Source organism: Akebia trifoliata, chromosome 11 (assembly GCF_017979445.1).
Source record: "Akebia trifoliata isolate Shusen 1 chromosome 11, ASM1797944v1, whole genome shotgun sequence".
Taxonomy (NCBI): domain Eukaryota; kingdom Viridiplantae; phylum Streptophyta; class Magnoliopsida; order Ranunculales; family Lardizabalaceae; genus Akebia; species Akebia trifoliata.
In genome coordinates this window covers 50,669,837-50,690,433 of record NC_141385.1, presented here as the reverse complement: position 1 = coordinate 50,690,433, position 20,597 = coordinate 50,669,837, and the positions used below count along the sequence as shown (strand labels likewise).

The 20,597-nt window shown below is 34.0% G+C and overlaps 2 protein-coding genes across 4 annotated transcripts in view; both read left to right on the top strand.

The window, feature by feature from the left end:
- The window catches only part of LOC147392493 (Tetratricopeptide repeat (TPR)-like superfamily protein), a 29,830-nt gene extending 27,436 nt beyond the window's left edge, over positions 1–2,394 (top strand). For all 3 annotated transcript variants that reach the window (XM_086459983.1, XM_086459981.1, XM_086459982.1), the window contains 4 exons: positions 601–834; positions 938–1,102; positions 1,472–1,578; positions 1,674–2,394. In XM_086459983.1, coding sequence (XP_086316109.1) covers positions 601–834; positions 938–1,102; positions 1,472–1,578; positions 1,674–2,241 — 1,074 coding nt within the window. In that variant the 3' untranslated portion in view covers positions 2,242–2,394. The remainder of the gene's footprint in view (positions 1–600; positions 835–937; positions 1,103–1,471; positions 1,579–1,673) is intronic.
- Positions 2,395–4,226: 1,832 nt separating this feature from the next.
- LOC147392492 (tyrosine decarboxylase-like) lies at positions 4,227–6,071 on the top strand. Its single transcript, XM_086458821.1, has one exon. The coding sequence runs from the start codon at positions 4,362–4,364 to the stop codon at positions 5,913–5,915; it is 1,554 nt and encodes a 517-aa protein (XP_086314947.1). The 5' UTR covers positions 4,227–4,361; the 3' UTR covers positions 5,916–6,071.
- Positions 6,072–20,597: the final 14,526 nt, after the last annotated feature.

Here is a 20,597-nt window from a genome sequence, read left to right as displayed (position 1 = left end):
GAGATAAAGCTCAATATGATATCTAGCATTCTGCTTTTTATTCATCTTTCTAAAAACCCTATATTCCTTTCCACAATCTTCATCATCATACTTCTTTTATCAATAAAATATAGGTACATAAATTTTGATATTTATTTCTTGGGTTTTGCTAACTTGTGCCCTAAGGGCACACTTTTAAGTGCATTAATTACACCTATTATGTTTATTTATTTATCATTCTCGGTCTTATGAGAAAGGCACATGATTTGTAATAAACGTACGCTTATTGAAGGTGAAGTTTGGAAATAGAACAATTCCTTATGTCATGTATCCCCCTGGTTTACGCGGCTTCAGATGCTTCAATTGTCGATTCTAGTCTTGAGCAAAAGGTTACACCTATAGAATCTGTATTACAGGTCAATCCTACTCCACTAGTACCAATAGGTGGGGCAAAGGGTAAGAAGCAGTTAAGCACTACACCTAGGAATTTCCCAGGTGTAATTAATGGACTTTAACGTGTGCCCTTAGAGCACACATTAAGAAGACCCTAATTTCTTTTCTATCAACATGGCAGCTACAACTTTGCAGTAACCTTATGGATGGTTATTTTTTCTGTAACAGGTGTTACCCTCATTAGATGTGTTGGTCCACATCAACCCTTATCCATCGAGATTGCGAGAGTTCCTTCTGCGCATGGACATCGTGAACAAGACCAATTCAGAAATATTCCGGCTTCATCAGTTGTCGTCGGTTGGATCCCAATGGAAAATCTCATCACTACCACTTGATGATGCTGTTTGTCCCTCGCAGTTGTTGATCCCTGGTCAAGCACTATCATGTTTCTTTAATCTCAAGGTTTGTGTTAGAACTTCAAAGTCACTTTTAAAAATTATTGAATTCATCCATTTAAACTTGAACTTGTTCCGTTCATTCTTCCGAACTATTTTATTCTTCTCAGAACTGCAGTGAATCAACTTGTGAAGTCTCGTCTTCTAACCCTCTCCTAGGAAGCGATGTAAGTTTGGGTTCTCAGGGCAGCAAGGAAGCATTATTTGATATATCTAGCCCACCTCTTTGGGGTTTCCACCATTGTGAAAGATTACATCACGGGAAATCAGACCAGGTTGGCCCTTTCATTGATCATGACATGCACTTTATTGTCCAGAAATATTGCGTACGGGCAATCTTTGCATGTTGAGGCTTTTATTTGTAAATTCGATGCAATCTTACAGTGTGTGAATGAATGATGCAAATTATTCAAGTTTTTGCAAAATGGGAATGTGGGGTGTACTTCGGAAGACTGAAGATGGTCTACGAATGGTGTAGGGAAATCCACACCAAAAATGTTTGCCCCCATCTAATGATGGCCATCCAATCTCTCAATACTCTTTTGCATGGTCGAACCAAACTACGAAAAGATTCTATAGAATAAATCTTTACCCTTGTGCCTTAGACCTTTATCTTTTTATTAACACTTTCTTGCATGGATCAGGGGAATCCAGGTACCGTTGACTTCATCTTGATCTCTCAGTCACAAGAAAATATAGAAGACCCATCAGATATCCCACGGTTGTTTTCACATCATGCATGCCACTGCAGGCAAGACTTTGAGGAAGCTTTTAGTTATTTATTTTCAATTGGATCCCACATATACTGATTCGTTTTTTGTTATTACTGGTGTGTTGTGTTTCTAGTATTGCAAGCACAAGCCCAATATGGTGGCTAATGGATGGGCCCCGGGCTGTAAATCACGACTTCTCTATTTCTTTCTGCAAAATTAGACTTTTTATGACAATTCACAACTCATCGGACACTCTTGCTTCTGTTCGGATTAACCCATCTGATATGATGTCCAGCAGCACTGGCCAATTAATCGATGCAGCTGCAGCAGTTCAATCTACTATTTCTTCTGGAAACCAAGAAGGATGGCATGATGTGTCTCTAGTGAATGACATTAAAGTCACTGCTGATGTCCTTGGTAGTACTCAATATGGAAAGTTATCATCTCCTGATAGCATCACTCCATTCCTTTGGTCTGCATCATGTTCTACCCAGGTTGAAATTGGGCCCATGTCAACCACTGAAGTTCCCTTCCAAATTTGTTTCTTCTCTCCGGGAACATACAACCTGTCAAACTACAGTTTACATTGGAACCTTCAAAACTCTGCCGATGGGGACAGATATCTTGGAGATGGAACGAGACAGACCTCAGGGACAAGTCCTGGGCATCTATATTATATTACTGTACTGCAGTCCCCTTAAAATGGATTTAGATGTTTGTGGGAATCATCATAATATTTCAATTTTTGTACTATTTTGCTTGTAAATTACTGGGTTTATTTTACATTCATTGAACAGAGTATTCGGGGTATTTTATGGAGGAACTTAATAAAGATGGGGAGGTAAATTTATTTACCCAATCTCACAATACTTGAACAAAATCAGACGGACTAAAAGATTTCTGCATTTGATAACCAATGCAGGTACAATGATGATTAATGGTTTATTTATGTAATTATAATTTTATTGATAAAAGAAAGAAAAAGGAGGACGAGGTGGCCCCCAACAAAATGTAGAAAACAAAGAAAGAAAAAGAAGAGCAACACAAGAAGCCGACTACGGACACCACTATGAGGAGCGAAGCTCCTTACAAGGTCCTCAAGAGAAACTCCACCAAAATCCTTACTCATCTTACACCAGTAGAAAAGTAGGCTCAAGATTTTCCAGATCATCCATTAAGCGAGCTTTCAACTTGAAAGGTTCTTTCATTCCTTTCTTTTCAAAGCTCCTAACAAATTGCAAAAGGGAGGATGGATCAAAGATAACATCTACTAGCAAAAGCACAGTAACTCCACCACCGAAATGAGGACCAACCGAATTTGAGAATACCTACTCCATACGGAAGAGACAACAAAAATTTGGCCAAAGGGCAAACTCCTCTTAATCAAGTTGTCTATAGTGGGAATTCCACTAAGAGAAGATGGTCCTTAGGTTCATATGATCTCTCTCTCTCTCTCTCCTCTATATATATATATATATATATGGAAATGTTCAGCACCAAACATTTTTCAAAACATGAAAAAACATTTGAAAAAACAATGTAACATTAATAAATTTTCAAAATATGGGTTAGAAGTTTCGGATTGAGCTGATTTTTTGTGAGGATGATCTCTATGATGGGGACATCATTCAAAAAAAAAGAAATCAGTCCAATCTGAAACTTCTAACTCCATTAAAAGTGATTTAAAATGTCGACCGTCGATTTTTTGTCAATTTTTGCCAATAATTTGTAAATCACTTTTGATGGATTTAGAAGTTTCAGATTGAGCTGATTTTTTGTGAGGATGATCTTCTCATCATAGTGACCATCCTCGCAAAAAATCAGCTCAATTCAAAACCTCTAACCCATATTTTGAATAACCATTGTTTTTACATATGTCCTGTGAAACATAATTTAATTTCTTGGAATTCAAAGAAACAACAAACTGTAGCTCGATCAAGTACTGAAGCAGAATATCTCACCATTGTTAGTACTATACAGTTGAATCAACATGCTTAATTGTCTTATTGGAGGATTAAGAGTTTATTTAAAATCACCACCAACACTTTGGTGTGATAAACTTGGTGCCACATATCTCAACATAAATCCTGTTTTCCTTTTTTCTATTTTATTTCATCTCCATCGAGGACCAAATTGTTGATGTCTTCACAAAAGGATTCCACACAAGATTGATGCTATCCATTCATGAATTCTTTGTTTTGGAATCCTTAGCAATTCTAACTAGTTATCATTCTATTCACAAAGATTCTCTGTTGTAACTTCCTTGTATATTTAGAAATTCTAGCTGGAAAGAAAGACAAATTTTAAGACTGATGCTGACGCATGGGTGACACAAATGACATGGTGGCGCACACATGACATTAGATGCATTTTCCTTTTACTTGCATATCAAATTCAAATATTGTATGCAGTCTGCAAAAGACCGTGTGTAATGACTATAAATAAATATTGATAATTAATGATTATAATAATATATTTAAATAGATAATGACTAGTATTAAAACTTCTGTTCAGATCAGTTTATTTGTTTACATGGTTCATGTAATGAATAAGGAAACCAAGAATATCAATAATAATAATAATAATTATTTTTTCTTCAATATTATATATTTTTCGAGTTGAGTCGACTCGACAAGTTAATTTTATAACAAAGAGGCATCCATAGTGATCAAACCAAAGAAGACCCCGATTAATTGACCCCATAAACGATTAATTGCTGAACAACTCTCTATTTAAACCGCTCTACAGCTCCTTCATTTTTCCACAGAACCACTTATCATTCCTCACCTAAAAAAAACCATCACCAACCTCTATCTCACAAATGGGTAGCCTCCATGCCGATGTTCTCGAAAACATCATCTCGGCTTCATCATGTAGTATTCCGAACCCTTTAGATCCAGAGGAATTCAGGAAGCAAGGTCACATGCTCATTGACTTCCTTGCCGATTACTATCGAGACATCGAGAAATACCCGGTACGGAGCCAAGTCGAACCGGGTTACCTCTCTAAACTTTTACCAGACTCCGCTCCATATAATCCTGAACCCATTGAAACAATCCTCCAAGATGTTCAGAACCATATCATTCCTGGCATTACTCATTGGCAAAGTCCCAACTACTTTGCTTACTTCCCTTCTAGTGGTAGTGTTGCAGGTTTTCTTGGTGAGATGCTTAGTACAGGCTTCAATGTAGTTGGTTTCAATTGGATGTCTTCACCAGCTGCAACTGAGCTTGAAAGCATCGTCATGGATTGGCTTGGAAAGATGCTTAAGCTTCCAAACTCTTTCCTCTTCTCTGGCAATGGAGGTGGTGTTCTACAAGGAACCACTTGTGAAGCCATCTTGTGTACTTTAACAGCTTCGAGAGATGAGATTTTGAACAAAATCGGTAGAGAAAATATTGGAAAATTGGTTGTTTACGGGTCGGATCAAACCCATTGTGCACTCCAAAAAGCAGCCCAAATTGCTGGAATTCACCCTAAGAATTTCCGACCCGTTTCCACAACCAAGTCGACTTCCTTTGGCCTCTCACCCATTTCTCTTCGCTTACAAATTCTTTCAGATATTGAAGCTGGGCTTATCCCATTGTTTCTATGTGTCACCATCGGAACAACTTCGTCCACTGCAGTGGATCCCATTGGTCCATTATGCGACGTGGCGAAAGAGTTCGGTTTGTGGGTCCACGTGGATGCTGCTTACGCCGGAAGTGCTTGTATATGTCCCGAGTTTAGACATTTTATCGATGGTGTGGAGAATGCAGATTCGTTTAGTTTGAATGCACACAAGTGGTTCTTCACCACTTTGGATTGTTGCTGTCTTTGGGTCAAAGATCCAACGGCTCTCGTTAAGGCTCTATCAACGAATCCTGAGTATTTGAGGAACAAAGCGAGTGAGTCAAAGCAAGTCGTTGATTACAAAGATTGGCAAATAGCTCTCAGCCGTCGATTTCGATCTCTCAAACTGTGGCTTGTACTTCGTAGTTATGGTGTAGCAAACCTTAGAAATTTTCTAAGGAGCCACGTTAATATGGCTAAGCTGTTTGAAGGACTTGTAGAAAATGACGAGAGGTTCGAGATTGTAGTGCCTAGGAATTTTGCTATGGTGTGTTTTCGACTTTTATTACCTCCATCGATGATGATGGATCAGAGGCCATCCGATGAAGAAGAAAGTGAGAATGATCTGAACCGTAAGTTGCTAGAGATGATCAATGCGGGAGGGCGTGTGTATATGACACATGGTGTGGTTGGGGGGGTGTATATGATTCGGTTCGCCGTGGGTGCAACACTAACTGAGGAACGCCACGTTAATATGGCATGGAAGGTGGTGCAGGAGAATGCTGATTCTGCTCTTGCTGCTCACCTATTATTATTTAACTAATGACGAGCCTTGTGGATGAACGGAATTGCTTGATTGTGAGGTGAGAGAGAGATTAGACTTGTAATTTAGACCAAAAAATAAAAATTTGTGTTATTTTTAGTTTTTTATTTCTTTAGATGAGAGGATAAAGTTCTGTAGCATAATTTTGAGATATTCTATTGCCACACCATCTTTTGCTAATGTCACCCCAATTCATATGTAAGAATTAGCAAACATTTCAAGTCTTATGGCGGCGTGAACAAAAGTTGGTGTGGCAATAGAAATTCTCTAATTTTATTTGTCTATTATCCCATTCCTATGACAACACGAGTGTTTACGTAACATTTTTTTTTTTTTGGAAAATTAAACACATTGGATTCTGTGCCCTGTAGAAAATGATTCAAAATTAAACATGAGTGTTTTTATTAAAAAAAGTTATATCATTCTAGATGTTTTTTTATATTTCAAATGGTTGGTGATACAAAGAGATCTTCCATTCTTATAGTAGCATATGGTGATATGTTATAATTATGTGTCATATAGAAAACGGCTTAATTAGGAGTCCATTGTATTTCAAACTCCTACCAAATTGTGTCATGCATGTAGACACCATTTAAATTTACTAATAGCCAACTAAGTAATTTAAGCTAGCCCTTAGCCAAAAAAAAGGTAATTTAAGCTAGGACTTCACCAGTAATCAATGGCATACCTTCAATGGTCAATCAATGGTCGAGATGTGATTCTATAAAGTAAATTTTTTCCTAGAGATTACCATCAATAAAGATATCTTTACATCTAAGTTGCATAATAATTTCCTTAATATAAGAAGCCACCAGGCACCAACAAAGACGTTTTAACTAACTAAATCAACCCTCCCATGCGCCTTCTAAGACTTAAATTAACTTTAGGTCTACAATATATAGTTTTAAAGATCTTCAAAGAGTGGAATCAATTATATTAAATTTTAATAATTAAATTAGTAAAACTTATTACGACTTCTGGACAATTAGTCACATTAAGTGAAAATGGGCTAATTATAAACAATAATTAATCAATTTCTCCTTCATGTAACGAACCCAAAAGTCTTATAATAATTAGACTAGAGTTTTACATTTGAAATAGGTTGATTTACTTGATCAAACCAACATAGAAACACGTTGAGGCAACTTTGAATTACTTCTTCTTTGATGATCCTTTTGATCTGAGATGTTATGGTACCAAATGTGATTGAACATATATAATGGTTAACTATAAGATAGGAAGATATTTTCTGGGAATCTTTCCAGAAACTGATCACTATGATAAATGTGTTTCGGTCCCTCCCATTTCAATCCTTTATTTGAATTTTAGAAAATTCTTTTCATCTTTATTGCCATTTATTTCATTAAAAAACATATAAATATTATTATTTTTGTTTAAAATAAATTTATTTTAATACATTGACTCACCCACCCCCACTTCAAAAAAGACTTGTTTCCCTCGATGTCATTAATGAGGGTAGGTAGGATATTGCACTAACTTCTGTTTGTAGATAGATATTTAAATGACGACGACCTTTTATTTTTGGGGTGGAAATGAAACTGACTTTAGTTAATTTTTAAATGAAAAAATAAATATACATTCCATGGCATGTGCCACCATATATACATATACGTTGGTGCATGTTTTATAATAATTTTGGAGAATCATGATAAAATGACTCCTCCCGACAAACTCAATCGACTCTCCTAACGTGACATGTGTTAGAATTATAGATCTATACTCCTCGGGATACACAACTTTCATCTGTGATTGTGTATCCCGATGAGTATAGATCTATGGTTCTAGCACATATCACTTTAGGTGAGTTGATTTGAGTATGTTACATGGGGGAGTCATTTAATCATTACTGTAATTTAGAACATATACCAATTGCCTCGCACCTGTTATTTAATTATTATGCATGTCTGGTGATCTTAGCCAACTACATTATTAACAGCCTGTCTCTGCTACACTATACTATTTTATAATTCCAATTATCGTTGGTTCCAGTCTGTCTACCCTAATTGGACTTGAACTAGGGGTGTAGCCCCTAAAATATGTGCCACATCTCTGGATTTCATGAATTATCTACATAATGGGTCGAGGAAATCATAATGCATGCATGTATATTATTTCTAAGTATATTTTTTGTGAATCCAAATTTTATTGTGCTTCTACTATAAGAGATTAACATAAATTGATTGAAATTCATTTACTTTCAGAAATGAAAGTATATAGTACTTCGGTAGTTAAACCTCCTCTTCATTAAGGAAAGGACATTTGAAAAGAAAAAAAGAAAAAGAAGAAGCAATAGATCAAGTTGCTAATGTCTAGGGATACGAACGATGGCTTCCTTCATCAGAAATCACTCCAACCATGATTACATAATATTTATAAAGAAAAAAAATGAAAGTGAGAGCAATTTTTAATAGGAAAAAGCTAATCTCACAAGAAGTTGATGCTCTACATCAACATGACTAGGGGATGGTAGTTATTCCCAAGAAAAATGTATCCGTAAGAAAAAAAAATCTATGATTTTAGCACATGCCACATCAGAGAGTATTTTGAGTATGCCACACGGGCGAATCAGAAAATCATTACTCAAAGAGAATAGTGTTGTGAGAAAGAAAGAGGTGATGTTAATAATCAAATGTGTGAAGTACTTCAAATAAAGAAATGCCCATGCTCACCAAAGATTTGCAATGCGACAGGTCTAAGAGATGATCTCAAGACCTTGAGCAGATTATTTAAGACGAGTGTTTGGGCTAAAAAAAAAGATAATAACTAATCCCATTGCATATATATGCATTTTTTAACGATAGATACTTTTTATTTACACAGATGATTATTGCTATTGTCCTCAAAGATCTTGAGATGAGAAACAAATTAAAAGTGCAAGTTTTAAGAAGTCACTATCATACATATACTAGAAATCCAATGCAGCTATAAAGAACCAAAAGCAATTTTATTTAATTATCTCTAAATTCACATAGACAAATATGACTAAGATCAATTAATTAGAATCATCTCAATTAAGAAAATAATTTTCTAAAATATATTAAAAACATGAAAACTTATGTAATAAGAAAGGAGAAAACACAATAAATCATTAAATAGAAATAAGAAATGTTATAAGATGGCATATATCCTAACTTATCTGTCATCAATCTACTAAATTTGATCTAATTAAGAAGTTGTTCTTACAACCAAGTAGACATGCCTTTGTTGCAAGGACAGTGAAAATTCTTATCTTCATATATGTATTTCCTTTCTTTGTAATTTATATATGAAAATATATATATATCAACAATTATGTCTTTTTATTCACTTTGACGAACCTCATCAATCCTGTGGGAGGCGGCCCTTTCTATATTTTCTCTTCCTGCTCCAATATATCTTCCCACTCTATATATAGTTAGTATTCTTGTCGACAAAGACAAGCACACACCTCCAATAGGATAGGGAGTAAAGTAGATAAACAACTTCGACTCAAACTATCTTTCATTAATAAAATATAAATAATTAATTAGTTAATTGTTTAATACTCCCTCTATTTTAGAACAAAGAGAAATGTCATCTCGTTAATTTTCTTGTGTAAACAAATGATTTCAACTTGTCCTCACTCCGTTTCGTATAATTTTCTTGGCGGCCATTTCTCATTACTAATTAGTATTTATTATAATAAAAAATATTATTTTACTGACTTTATAAATAATTTGGAATATGTACTATATCGGTACATAAGATGATTTCATTGTTTTATAAATAACTCATTCTTGATTGAGTTTTGAGTAGTCCAACATTAAAACTTGTTTGAACTAACTCGCAATAAACATTGCAACTGAGTTGGAGTGTGTTATGTGATTATATTTAATTTTTTTTGGGAAATCAAGAATAAAATATAATTTCATTTTTTAATGTTTAGATGTAGAATAATGATGAATGCACACGATCTTGATAAGCGGCCGGCTGATGTGGTAAGAGCAAAGAGTTGTACATTTTTTCCCTGTGTATCCCAATGAAAATGATCAATAGTTTTGTGCTCTTAATACGTCAGCCACGTACAAGACCACTCTTAGAAAGTCATGCTGGGGTGACACAGTATTTACTGTGATTCTCACAATTCTAACGTGGACATGCATACATAATCATATATGATTTTTACTCATATCACGAGAAAATACATTTATGGTTATGTGCACATCTCACGTCAGATTTGGGAGAATTGCAATAAATACTTTGTGTCATTTCAGCATTTTCCCTCCTCTAGCTATTATTACGTTCATATTTGAACTCTGTAAAAGTCATTAATTAATATTTTGTTGTGTTAATTTAATAGTAATTTAAATTAGTATCTGTTTTGTGACGGTCTAAGGAGAAATCTATTCCCCAAGCCCATTGCAAAATAAACGCATGAAAAGCAGGAAACCCACGTGCTCTGCATGGGCATATATGGGCAAGGGCACACTTAAATTCTCTTAGATAGACTCGTAGACATAAGTACCCCTAAAATTGACCAAAATACCTCTATCGATCTATTTCAGACATCTTAATAACACCTTAAGTAAGCAAATCCAAAATGTAAGTTAGGGTTATTCTAGTAAGGCTAAAGTACATATCCGGTCAATATGAATAGTCAGCGTGACTACAAAGCGCTTTGGAGACCATTCTCTGATTACCCTCCTCAAAAGAAGGGCTTTGTTTTGTATATATATATATATAAAGAACACAGTAGCTGATTTGAGAAAAATATAAGAACCAACATATCCATATAGTCTAACCCTGAATTTATAATTTGAAATCATCAGTAAGGACCTAGCAAATTCTGAGTAGGGAGATCCCCTTTAATGGATTCTTTTGTCACATTGTGATTTTTCAAATTTCTTAAATAAATAAATAAAAATTATATATTTTATAAAGAGTATTGAGCTTTTAAGTATTGATATAATATTTGTATTCTTCTTGGGAATCCCTAGCATCTCAACCGTCTGTTTGACTAAGAGCTCCAACCCAGGGTTGAAACTAATGTTTTCCTATTCGTAAAATTGACAAGAAAATTTTGAATGCCTCAAAATTGATATACTAGCTATTTCAATCAAATTGTGGATGAATCTATAATTTAATTTATTAAATATATATTGTACAATTAATATTCAAGGCTTTTCTAGTCTCAACCCATGATTGAGGTTCTCCATCAAATAAATAATTGAGATAAAAGACAAAACAAAGATTTCATAGAGATTAGTACTCATTAACCTTCTAACTAAGGTTTAGTACAATTTTTTTAGGGATAGCTAGCTAGTAAGTCAATCATCTATTAATTGATGAAGAGGCTGTGTTTCCCTGCCACTTATTACAATTATGGAAATCTAAGTATTTTTTAATCATTGATGTGGAGTCATTTTTTGGACACCATAAGATAAGGACACGTTTCATCCATAACCCAATGGGTCCAACTTGAATATTAGATATTTGACTCAAGGAACCACATAACTAGCCAAGAAATCAAGTCATTCGGGTCTAAGAAAGACGGTATGGCTCAGAGGTCAATAAATCTAATCAACTAAGATAAGGACATTGTCACCCATAACTCAGCGGGTCCAACTTGAATATCAAATACTTTCGACTCAAGGAACTACATAACTAGCAAAGAAATCAAAGTCATTTGGGTCCAAGTAAGACGGTATGGCTTGGACGTCAATAAGTCTAATCAATTAAGATAAGGACATTGTCACCCATTACTAAGCGGGTCCAACTTGAATATCAAATACTTTCGACTCAAGGAACTACAAAACTAGCCAAGAAATCAAGTCATCCAGGGCCAAATAAGACGGTATGGCTTGGAGGTTAATAAGTCTAATCAACTAAGATAAGGACATTGTCACCCGTAACTCAACTGGTCCAACTTGAATATTAAATACTTTCGACTCAAGAAACTACATAACTAGCTAAGAAATCAAGTCATCCGGATCCAAGTAAGACGGTATGGCTTGGAGGTCAATAAATCTAATCAAATGAGAGAGCATTTTAGGGTAAATCTTTTTAATTAATTCGAGTATAGTAAGACAAAAATCTTATGATAGTCAGAGCTTGATGATGCATCAAATCTTTGTATTTAATGCAATATCCATAGGTTTTATTTAAAATAGTATTGATAGTGATGTTTTCTGATTCACCAACCCCCAAACTGTAAAATCAAACCCACATAACAATTAATGTGTTGAAATCTTTTATATCAAACTTAAGTATTAACATTAATGAGGCATGAGTGCAAAATTCAAGGGCAAAACCAGTAATCCATAACCAGCTTACACTCGGTTTGGCAATATACCTAGACTAACCATTTGATGAAACTTGTCCTAAACTCGAAACTATAAAGCCCCCCCTTAGAAATTAAGAGAGAGTTCAGAAAAAATCACTTTCTCACACTCAAAAGACGTTGAACCACTCTACAACTCACTATTCATTTCTAACCATCATCATTTTCTTTTTCTCATATATCTTTTACTAACTTGATCTTTGGAGAACCCTTAGCATGCACCACACCAAGGCATCATCATTCTTCTTTCAGCTTTCAAAGAATCAAAAATCCACCTTGTCAACAATAATTAAAGGAGAAGGTTGAAAAATCAGAGAGCTAGGGAGCAGAGTCAGGAAATCATGTAACAATCAACTTGATTAAGAATTTCACATATCTTAATCTTAAAAAGCCCCCACAATTAAATCTCCATGGAAGTCTTTAAAATTAAAGTAAAAGGTTTAAAGAGAACTCAATATAAAAACAAGTCAAGAGTGTTTACGCAATATGTATCTTCTCTTTATTATATATATAGAGCCAATAAGATAATCTTCTCTTTATTAAATACATATATACATATAGAGCCTATCGATTGTGAATCTCAATTTCTTAGAGATTATATATCTAGATTTCACACCAATTGGAGGGCCCAAATGAGGTCAAGGCCTCTTTGATCTTCCCTTCTTAGGTCTTAATTTCTACCACTTTGTAAACCTTTCATTGTATTACATCGATCCATCGAAGGCAAAATCTCTTTCATCCACCTCCTTTAGATAGCTAGTTGTCCATTCCTACAACTAGCCTCTAAATCTTATTGGATTCCCCACTAAAGATTGGTCTTCCACGAGTTTCATATGCGAGTGGATCTTGATCATCCAACACTTGATCGAAATACAATTACCATTTACCTTTGTTATCAGTCTTTTCCCCTTAATTTGAATGTGATGAAAACAAATTACACCTCTAACATGTCTGCCAAACTTTTTAGCAAGTCAGTGATCATATTTTTCGAAAATATTAATCTTCATTTGCATACTCGTCAAATCTTAAACCTATTATATTGAACCATTTCTTAATTAATCGAGTGCAATAAAACAAGTAGCATCATCCAGACAGCTATTATTTTCACTTCTCATCCTTAAATTATCTTCAATGTTTGATCCAATCACTTTAGGGCGCTAACTAATAAATCATCATGTAAAACTACTTTGAGAAGTACATAATCAAAAGTCAAGTCATATAATAATAATACCAACTTTATTTGAATCATTGAATCTATTATTATCAGGATCATGCATGTCCACTTAAAAGGTAAACTTCCTTTTCCAGTACTCCTTGAAATTTCACCATTAATTGGCCTTTCCTCATAAGGAATGAGATAGCATATTTAGTTTTAAGTAGTTCCCCACCACCCACTCCAAATAGAATCTTTAATTCCCAATAGGGAATTGGGAGTGAAATTATTTCCTCCACCCCTGCAATGAATTGATTGCCCAAGGACCATATGTTTAAAATTAATGCCTAAATGATCACAAATTAAGGAAGGAATCATCAGTACTGCCAATTAATAATTAATAATCTAATGTAGACATTACATTCAAGTTAAACAGTCGTGCTGGAGTGACATTAAAATTCACATCCTTTTACAAAAATATATATTCCTGGAGTGACATTAAAAGTCAAGGAAAATAGTGATCATTCACACTTTCATTCAGATTTGTTCAATTTAGTCATTATTTGTAAAATAACAAAAAATATTTTCAAAACTTGGTCACATGAAGTCTTATGAGGAAAAAAAAAAACCTATTTCATACATGATTGATCAATAGATCAAAGCTTTATTGAAGATAATCCTGATCACGAGTGCTCATGCATGACTACATTCTACAAAATTGATCGAATCTAGTCCTTTGAAATGATCCGTTAATTTATCTTAGCCATCAAGAAGTCTATGCCGACCAAGAAAATAGAGAGAGCTAGAACCCTTCAAATGTCGAAAATAGAACCATAAAATAGTGTCAATAATTAATTGTGTTCACTCATATAAAACTCTAAATTTGGTTGACTTGTTAATTTGCTCAAGTCCAAAAGTAAGAATGGAATGCATGCAATAGTCAATTGCTTGTTGGAATCCCTGATCAATCAGGTTAATTGCCCAAATTAACAAGCTGCATTCACACACTTTTTGTAAAAACAAGTAGTTAGTTTGACTTAGTGGCAAGCCGAGCCTTCATAATCTCCTCAGGAAGAGTAGTTCAAGAGCTCCAAACCCCACAAAGCAATGAATTCCTTGGGGCCACCCTCCAAGGTGAGGTTGACCTGGACTCAACCAGTTTCAAGTAGGACAACTTTCCGAGGGGGCAGTGCGTGTGACCGTGGGAGTAGTCTCACCCGAAGGGTAGGGATAAGCAAAAAAAGTAATTAGTTCATCATATCGACAACCCTCAAGAGAACAAAAGTAAATGTCTCCAGATATATGGGATCTAATCAAAACTCCTAATTGGTTTAGATCATCTTTCCATCGAGTGAGTTCCCATCCTAGTGAAGTCAATATATCCCTCTTTCATTGCAATAAGTTTTCATAATCCAAAGTTCTATATATAATATCCTTCAATCTGTCAATCGCAATCATTTATTTATGCCAATATCAGCTTGTATTCATTGTTGTAACATGGTCAAAACTACAAAATACACATCCAAATAACGTCAAATCAATGAAATCATCATGTAAATCTACTAAACACTTCCCTTGATAATTTGTTCGAACATCAATTTGATGCTCATATCATATAGAGTACCATGACCATCCTTGGTTTGAAGCAAATTAGATAATTAATTTTTCTTGAGTTTCCTAGATAACTTGGGGTGTCAACTCCAATTCAAATTATTAACTATATGAGTTAAATTCAATATGTCCAAGGACCCAAACAAAAAATGGAACCATCATTAGAGGGAAGCATATGAGTTCACTATTTTCACAGGCCTCTCTATATATTAATTTCACACTGTCCTGTCAATGAAATCTAGGAAAAATTATCTTTTTGCACTCAAATCAATTAGATATGCAAAACAGCATATGTTGACCTAGAATGCCATTACGATTCTGATGAAATACCCTGATTAACTGTGTCATCGATGAGAAAACCTCTTCTTCAATCTTTTACCAAAACACCCTCGGATTTTATTTAGTATTCTTTTGAAAAAGTTAAAATAAATATATTTCAAAATATTTATAATAATAAAAAATTGTATATTTATTTAACTTAACTAAGTCAAATTACTAGTCGCAGCTAAGCCAAATGGAGTTTTCAAGTTTTATAATATAAGGAAAAGCTAATGGGCCTGCAGTTGAGCTAGCATGAGCCCATAGTCCAATCCAATATGTTGGAACATTCAAGTGGGTAGAACTCCTAACTGAACTTACCTTTGGAGCAAAACTGGTTTGCTACTAGCAGACGATGAACTATAAACTCTTTTGAAATGAGCAAACTCGTAAAGGAAAATGGAGTGATACTATGGACTCAAATTGAAAATGAGAAATGGGTTATTTTAGTTTTATGATTTGTTGTTTTGTCGTTGTCGTGTAAGCCTCTTTCGATCCAGTTTTAATGGAGTATAGGCCCCCATTAATGGAAAAAAGTCCACTGGGCTTTGTATTCTCTAGTGTGATCCTTAAATTCAACAAAAAAATATAGATCATATAACATGTTTTTTTGAATGACAAATAATATCCTAAAATAGTCTCCTTGGAACAAGTTTTGATCACTCCTCTATTTGTTCATGTTATTTTAATTCAACATCACTCGAAACAATAGTAAAATCATAGGATTTATAATAGATAACTCCTCATGTCTTAAATAAAGTTAGGATAGAACACTGTGGGCCATGGTAACTATTTGCGTGCACTCACACCAAGACGAAACAAGCTAGGCTCAAGTATGGTCACATGATGTGGGCCGTGGTGTGGAGCCGTGAACTTTATCCAAGGTTTTTTTTTTTTTTTTTTAATTTTTTTTTTTATATCAAAAGTTGAACCGTTCTTTAAAGAGTCGTGATAACATGACGTCCCCATCTGACACACACACCCATCACAGAACCATAGATCATTTCCTCGGGATACACAATAAAATATATATGGTTACGTATATTCTAAGGCAAATGATCTACGATTTTGTGATAAGGGCATAATGTGGCATGTGTCAGAGGGGGGCAACATATTGTCATTACTCTTCTTTAAAAGACTAATGATAAAATGACTTGTTAAAACATATGTGGTCTATACACGATTGACATGGAAAGTGTACAGAATCGTAGATCTTTTCCCTTGTGTATCCCAAAGAAAGATCTATGGTTCTGTGCACTTGCCACATCAGCCGCATACAAATCACATGCGTTTTAGTATGTCATTTTATCAAAGACTCTTTCTATATATAAAAAAAACCCCAAGTCTCACACTTTCAAATATCATGCCATGTTCAATGTTTAATCCCCTCACTCTGGAATTATTAGAGGATCAATGGAATCTCCAAGGTCACATTCTTATTATGAAGCATCATACCTAAGATGAGGCCAGGTTGAGCATGTATAGCATCAAAGATTAAGTGGTCTTTGGCCACAAAAGTCTATGAATAAATCTCATAATTTCTTCTCTTTTCAATGAATATACAGTTTGTTACATAGATTTCAAGGAAGCCCTAATTAAAACATCAACATTAACCATTCAAATCATCCGTTCATAGATTTTTTTTCTTTAAAAAAAAAAAATTTTATTTGATTTGGTACACACCACGACATGATGTCGGTGCAGTACTAGTGTAGTGTCAGTTTAGAATGGCTCTTTTGAAAATTATTTGATAAATACTTCCCTAAAAACTACCATGAAACAATCTACGATGCAACAGGGATACATGTTAAAGTGATTCAAAGAGAAAAGAAATTCATAAAATCACCCCAAAATCCAAATAAGTTAATAAGAGGTATTATAATTGCATTTTTTATTTTTTCCAAAAATGAAAAACAAAAATTCTTATTTTACCTTTTGAAACTGAAGCAGGAAAAAAAGGCAATGTGAACGTAACTGTTGCATTGAAATGTGCCGATCTAATCAACAATTTACTTATGGGGTGTCAGTCGGGCACAGTGCACGTGCAAATTAATGCACGTGAGGTACGAACTTACGCTTTGACGTACAATTATAAATCGTGAAACGTATGGGACGGGTCCCTACAGACGGACAAAGCCAAATAGACAACCGCACACAAACACAAAAGGAAATTTCAACTCAAAAGAGGAAGTTAGGGAGGAATGTGAGTAGACGACAGATCATCTAAATCGCTTTCAGATTTACAAATACAAATGTTTTTAAATAATATAGGAGTCCTCACAAACATTTGTACCGCAACTAAGCTGTCCCTATTTATGGGAGATGGGGGGAGGACTGAGGAGAGAGGAGAGAGGTCTTTCATTGTCATTTGTCATTTTTCATTATTCATTATTCATTATTCATTGATCATTTGGTAGGTTCTAGTGCTTGTCATCCCTAGCTGGACACGTATCGTCCATTCAATTGAAACCTAGATTTTACCACACTCGATATTTGTATGGTATATTATATTTAGGGCTGCAACTTGGGAGCGGATCAAATCCGAATTCAATGAGTTTAATCCCACCTCGGGTCAGGTTTGGGCACAATTAATTAGGATTTGGGTTCGGGTTTGGGCAAAAAAATAATAAATTGAATCAAATCAGGTTGAGTTTAGGCATAGACATCAGATTGTTCAAATCCGAATTTAATATGATTATAACTTAAAAATATTTTTAAATGTCTTTGTTTCTTTTTCATAATTCATATTTCAAATTTTAGTTATTTTTCATCTTCTTTTTTAAGATAAATAATTGTACAATTTTTTTTTTCATGTTACTTATATGGATATAAGTCATTATTATTAAATTTTGAAATATAGCCATTTGCCATGTTAGACCTAGTGAAAATACTCGAGTTAGAAAATCATTAGTCTTTCTTTATATAAGTAAACAGATTAGTGGTTAGTGGCTAGTAGGTGAAGGCGAAAGCGAAGGTAGGGTGTTAAATCCCGGTTGTTGTATGGGCAGGCATATATTGTACAATCACATTATCTTCAACTCAAATGTATAGAAGTAAATTCATCAAATTGTTTGTAAAATGACCGTCCATAAAAAAAAAATTGTAATTAAGGAATATGGTATGTGGCCATTTTCATAAATATTTTTAGTCATTTTTGTAATTCCCTATTTTTTTTATTTCATTTTGAAAAGTATAGAAGAAAATTATGAAGGATGAAGCTAACATCATCTATCCTTGTTGAAATAAATAAATAAATAAATTTGAGGTATAATTTATAGCCACTGTATTTAAGTGCTTTTGTCGTGCGAAATGAGAATGATGGTGAAACAAGTGGATTTCAACGGTTCAAGGGAAAGGGATAGCATGTCAAGGTCGAGATTCCGTGCATCACACATTGATTCTCCAATGATCCCCCAAATCTTAAAATCAACCCAATTCATGATTCCTAGCCTTTGTACTAGAATGCTCATGTCAAGGTCGAGATTCCGTGCATCACACATTGATTCTTCAATGATCCCCCAAATCTCAAATTCAACCCGATTCATGATTCCTAGCCTTTTCATCACAAAGGTAGACAAACCAAAAAAATAAAAATAAATAAAGCTAAAATATTAATAAAAATACTCAAATGTTAAAGGTTATATATATATCATTAATCAAGCTAAAACTTTAATTATTAATAAGACCACCTAATAGCGGTGAAGAAGTATTGTGTTAATAAATTGAATGTGAAATGATTGAGGATGTTGAGATGGATGCATGAAAATAATAGAAACGACAAAACTAAAAACGTACGCAAACATAAAAAATGTAGAAGTTTCACTAAATAATAAATCAAGAGAAAGTGGAATGAACCGGTTTGAACATGTTCAACAATGATCAATTACAATACCAGTTAAAATAATTATTCAAAAAGAATGAGAGGAAGACAAAAAAATGTACACGAGATTGTACTAAAAGCAGATATAAATACTTTTTCATTAACAACTTTGGATAGTGGAAAGGTGGAGCAAGATTTATTTAGTTGACCCCAAATATTTGGGGTAAGGCTTTGAGGATGATGATGATCCTTCAAAGGATTTCATCTAGCATTATGAATGTCAATCAAGTCGAATCAAGTAAACTATTCATGAGCCGGTTTGAATGAGTCAATTTATAATATGTTTAATCCATAAATATTTTAAAAATAACTTTTGATATTTTAAATTGAGTATTTAATTTTTTTCCACAAGGACATAATGTATCGCCGAACAATTGGATCCTGACATGACTAGAGAAGTGTATTTTTAGGTTGACTCAACCAAGTTAAGTTGAGGAGTTGGTTTAATTCAAGTTTGGAGTAGAGTCACCTCCAAATCCAATCAATTCCTGTCAACTCACTTGAATTTGAAGTTTGATGCAATAAATTTTAGAACTATGCCAAAAGTAGAGTCTTTTTTCACAATTTTCCTGGGTATAAATAATTTGACGATCGAATTTATTTTTTCACTGTAACTATTTTCTAATAATGCATATATTTCCTAAAGAAATAATATTCCATTGAAAGTAAATTCTTCGCAATCAAACAAACCAAGTGTTTCAAACAATATATATATATATTTTTTTGTGTGTATTTATTGTTACAGCATCCTATCAAAACTTAGTTTGATTTTAACACATGAATACAAAGCATATAGGCTCAGAACTTAACCCTAAAAAATTGGTCTAGTGGCAAGCCGAGCCTTGAAAAGCTCATCAAGAAAAGTAATAGGTTAAGTGTTCGAAATCCTACGAAACTATAAATTTCTTGAGACCACCCTCTAGGGTTTGGGATGACCCTCAACTCAACATGTTGCTCATAGGACTTCCCAAGAGGGTGGTGTGTGTAACCATGGGATTAGTCCCACACAGGGTGAGGATACCCACAATGTAAAATATATGTATATAGACTCAAAACTCATTTGAATCACTTAATACAAAACCAGTAAACTATTTATCAAATGTTGAATGTTAAAATGGATAAGTTCTCTTGAAATGAAACAATTTTGTACTTACCAACAATTTCTTCCTTCTCCTTCTCCAAAGGACTGATCAAGAAATTTCTAGGATGTATCCTAGTTTACTTGCACGCAGACATTCATTGATGTGCCCTAACTAACAGTCTGATGTATTAGTCATATTTAAAATATATAATTTTTTTTTTGTAAATTAAGTTAAATTGTCACTTTTTTTTAATATATAATAAAAATGTATTATCTAGCTCCTTTATTATTCAAAAAATAATTAAAAAACCATTCGGTTT

Excerpts from the sequence above, each read along its gene's own strand:
- LOC147392492 (XM_086458821.1), top strand. The coding sequence starts at position 4,362 with ATGGGTAGCCTCCATGCCGATGTTCTCGAAAACATCATCTCGGCTTCA.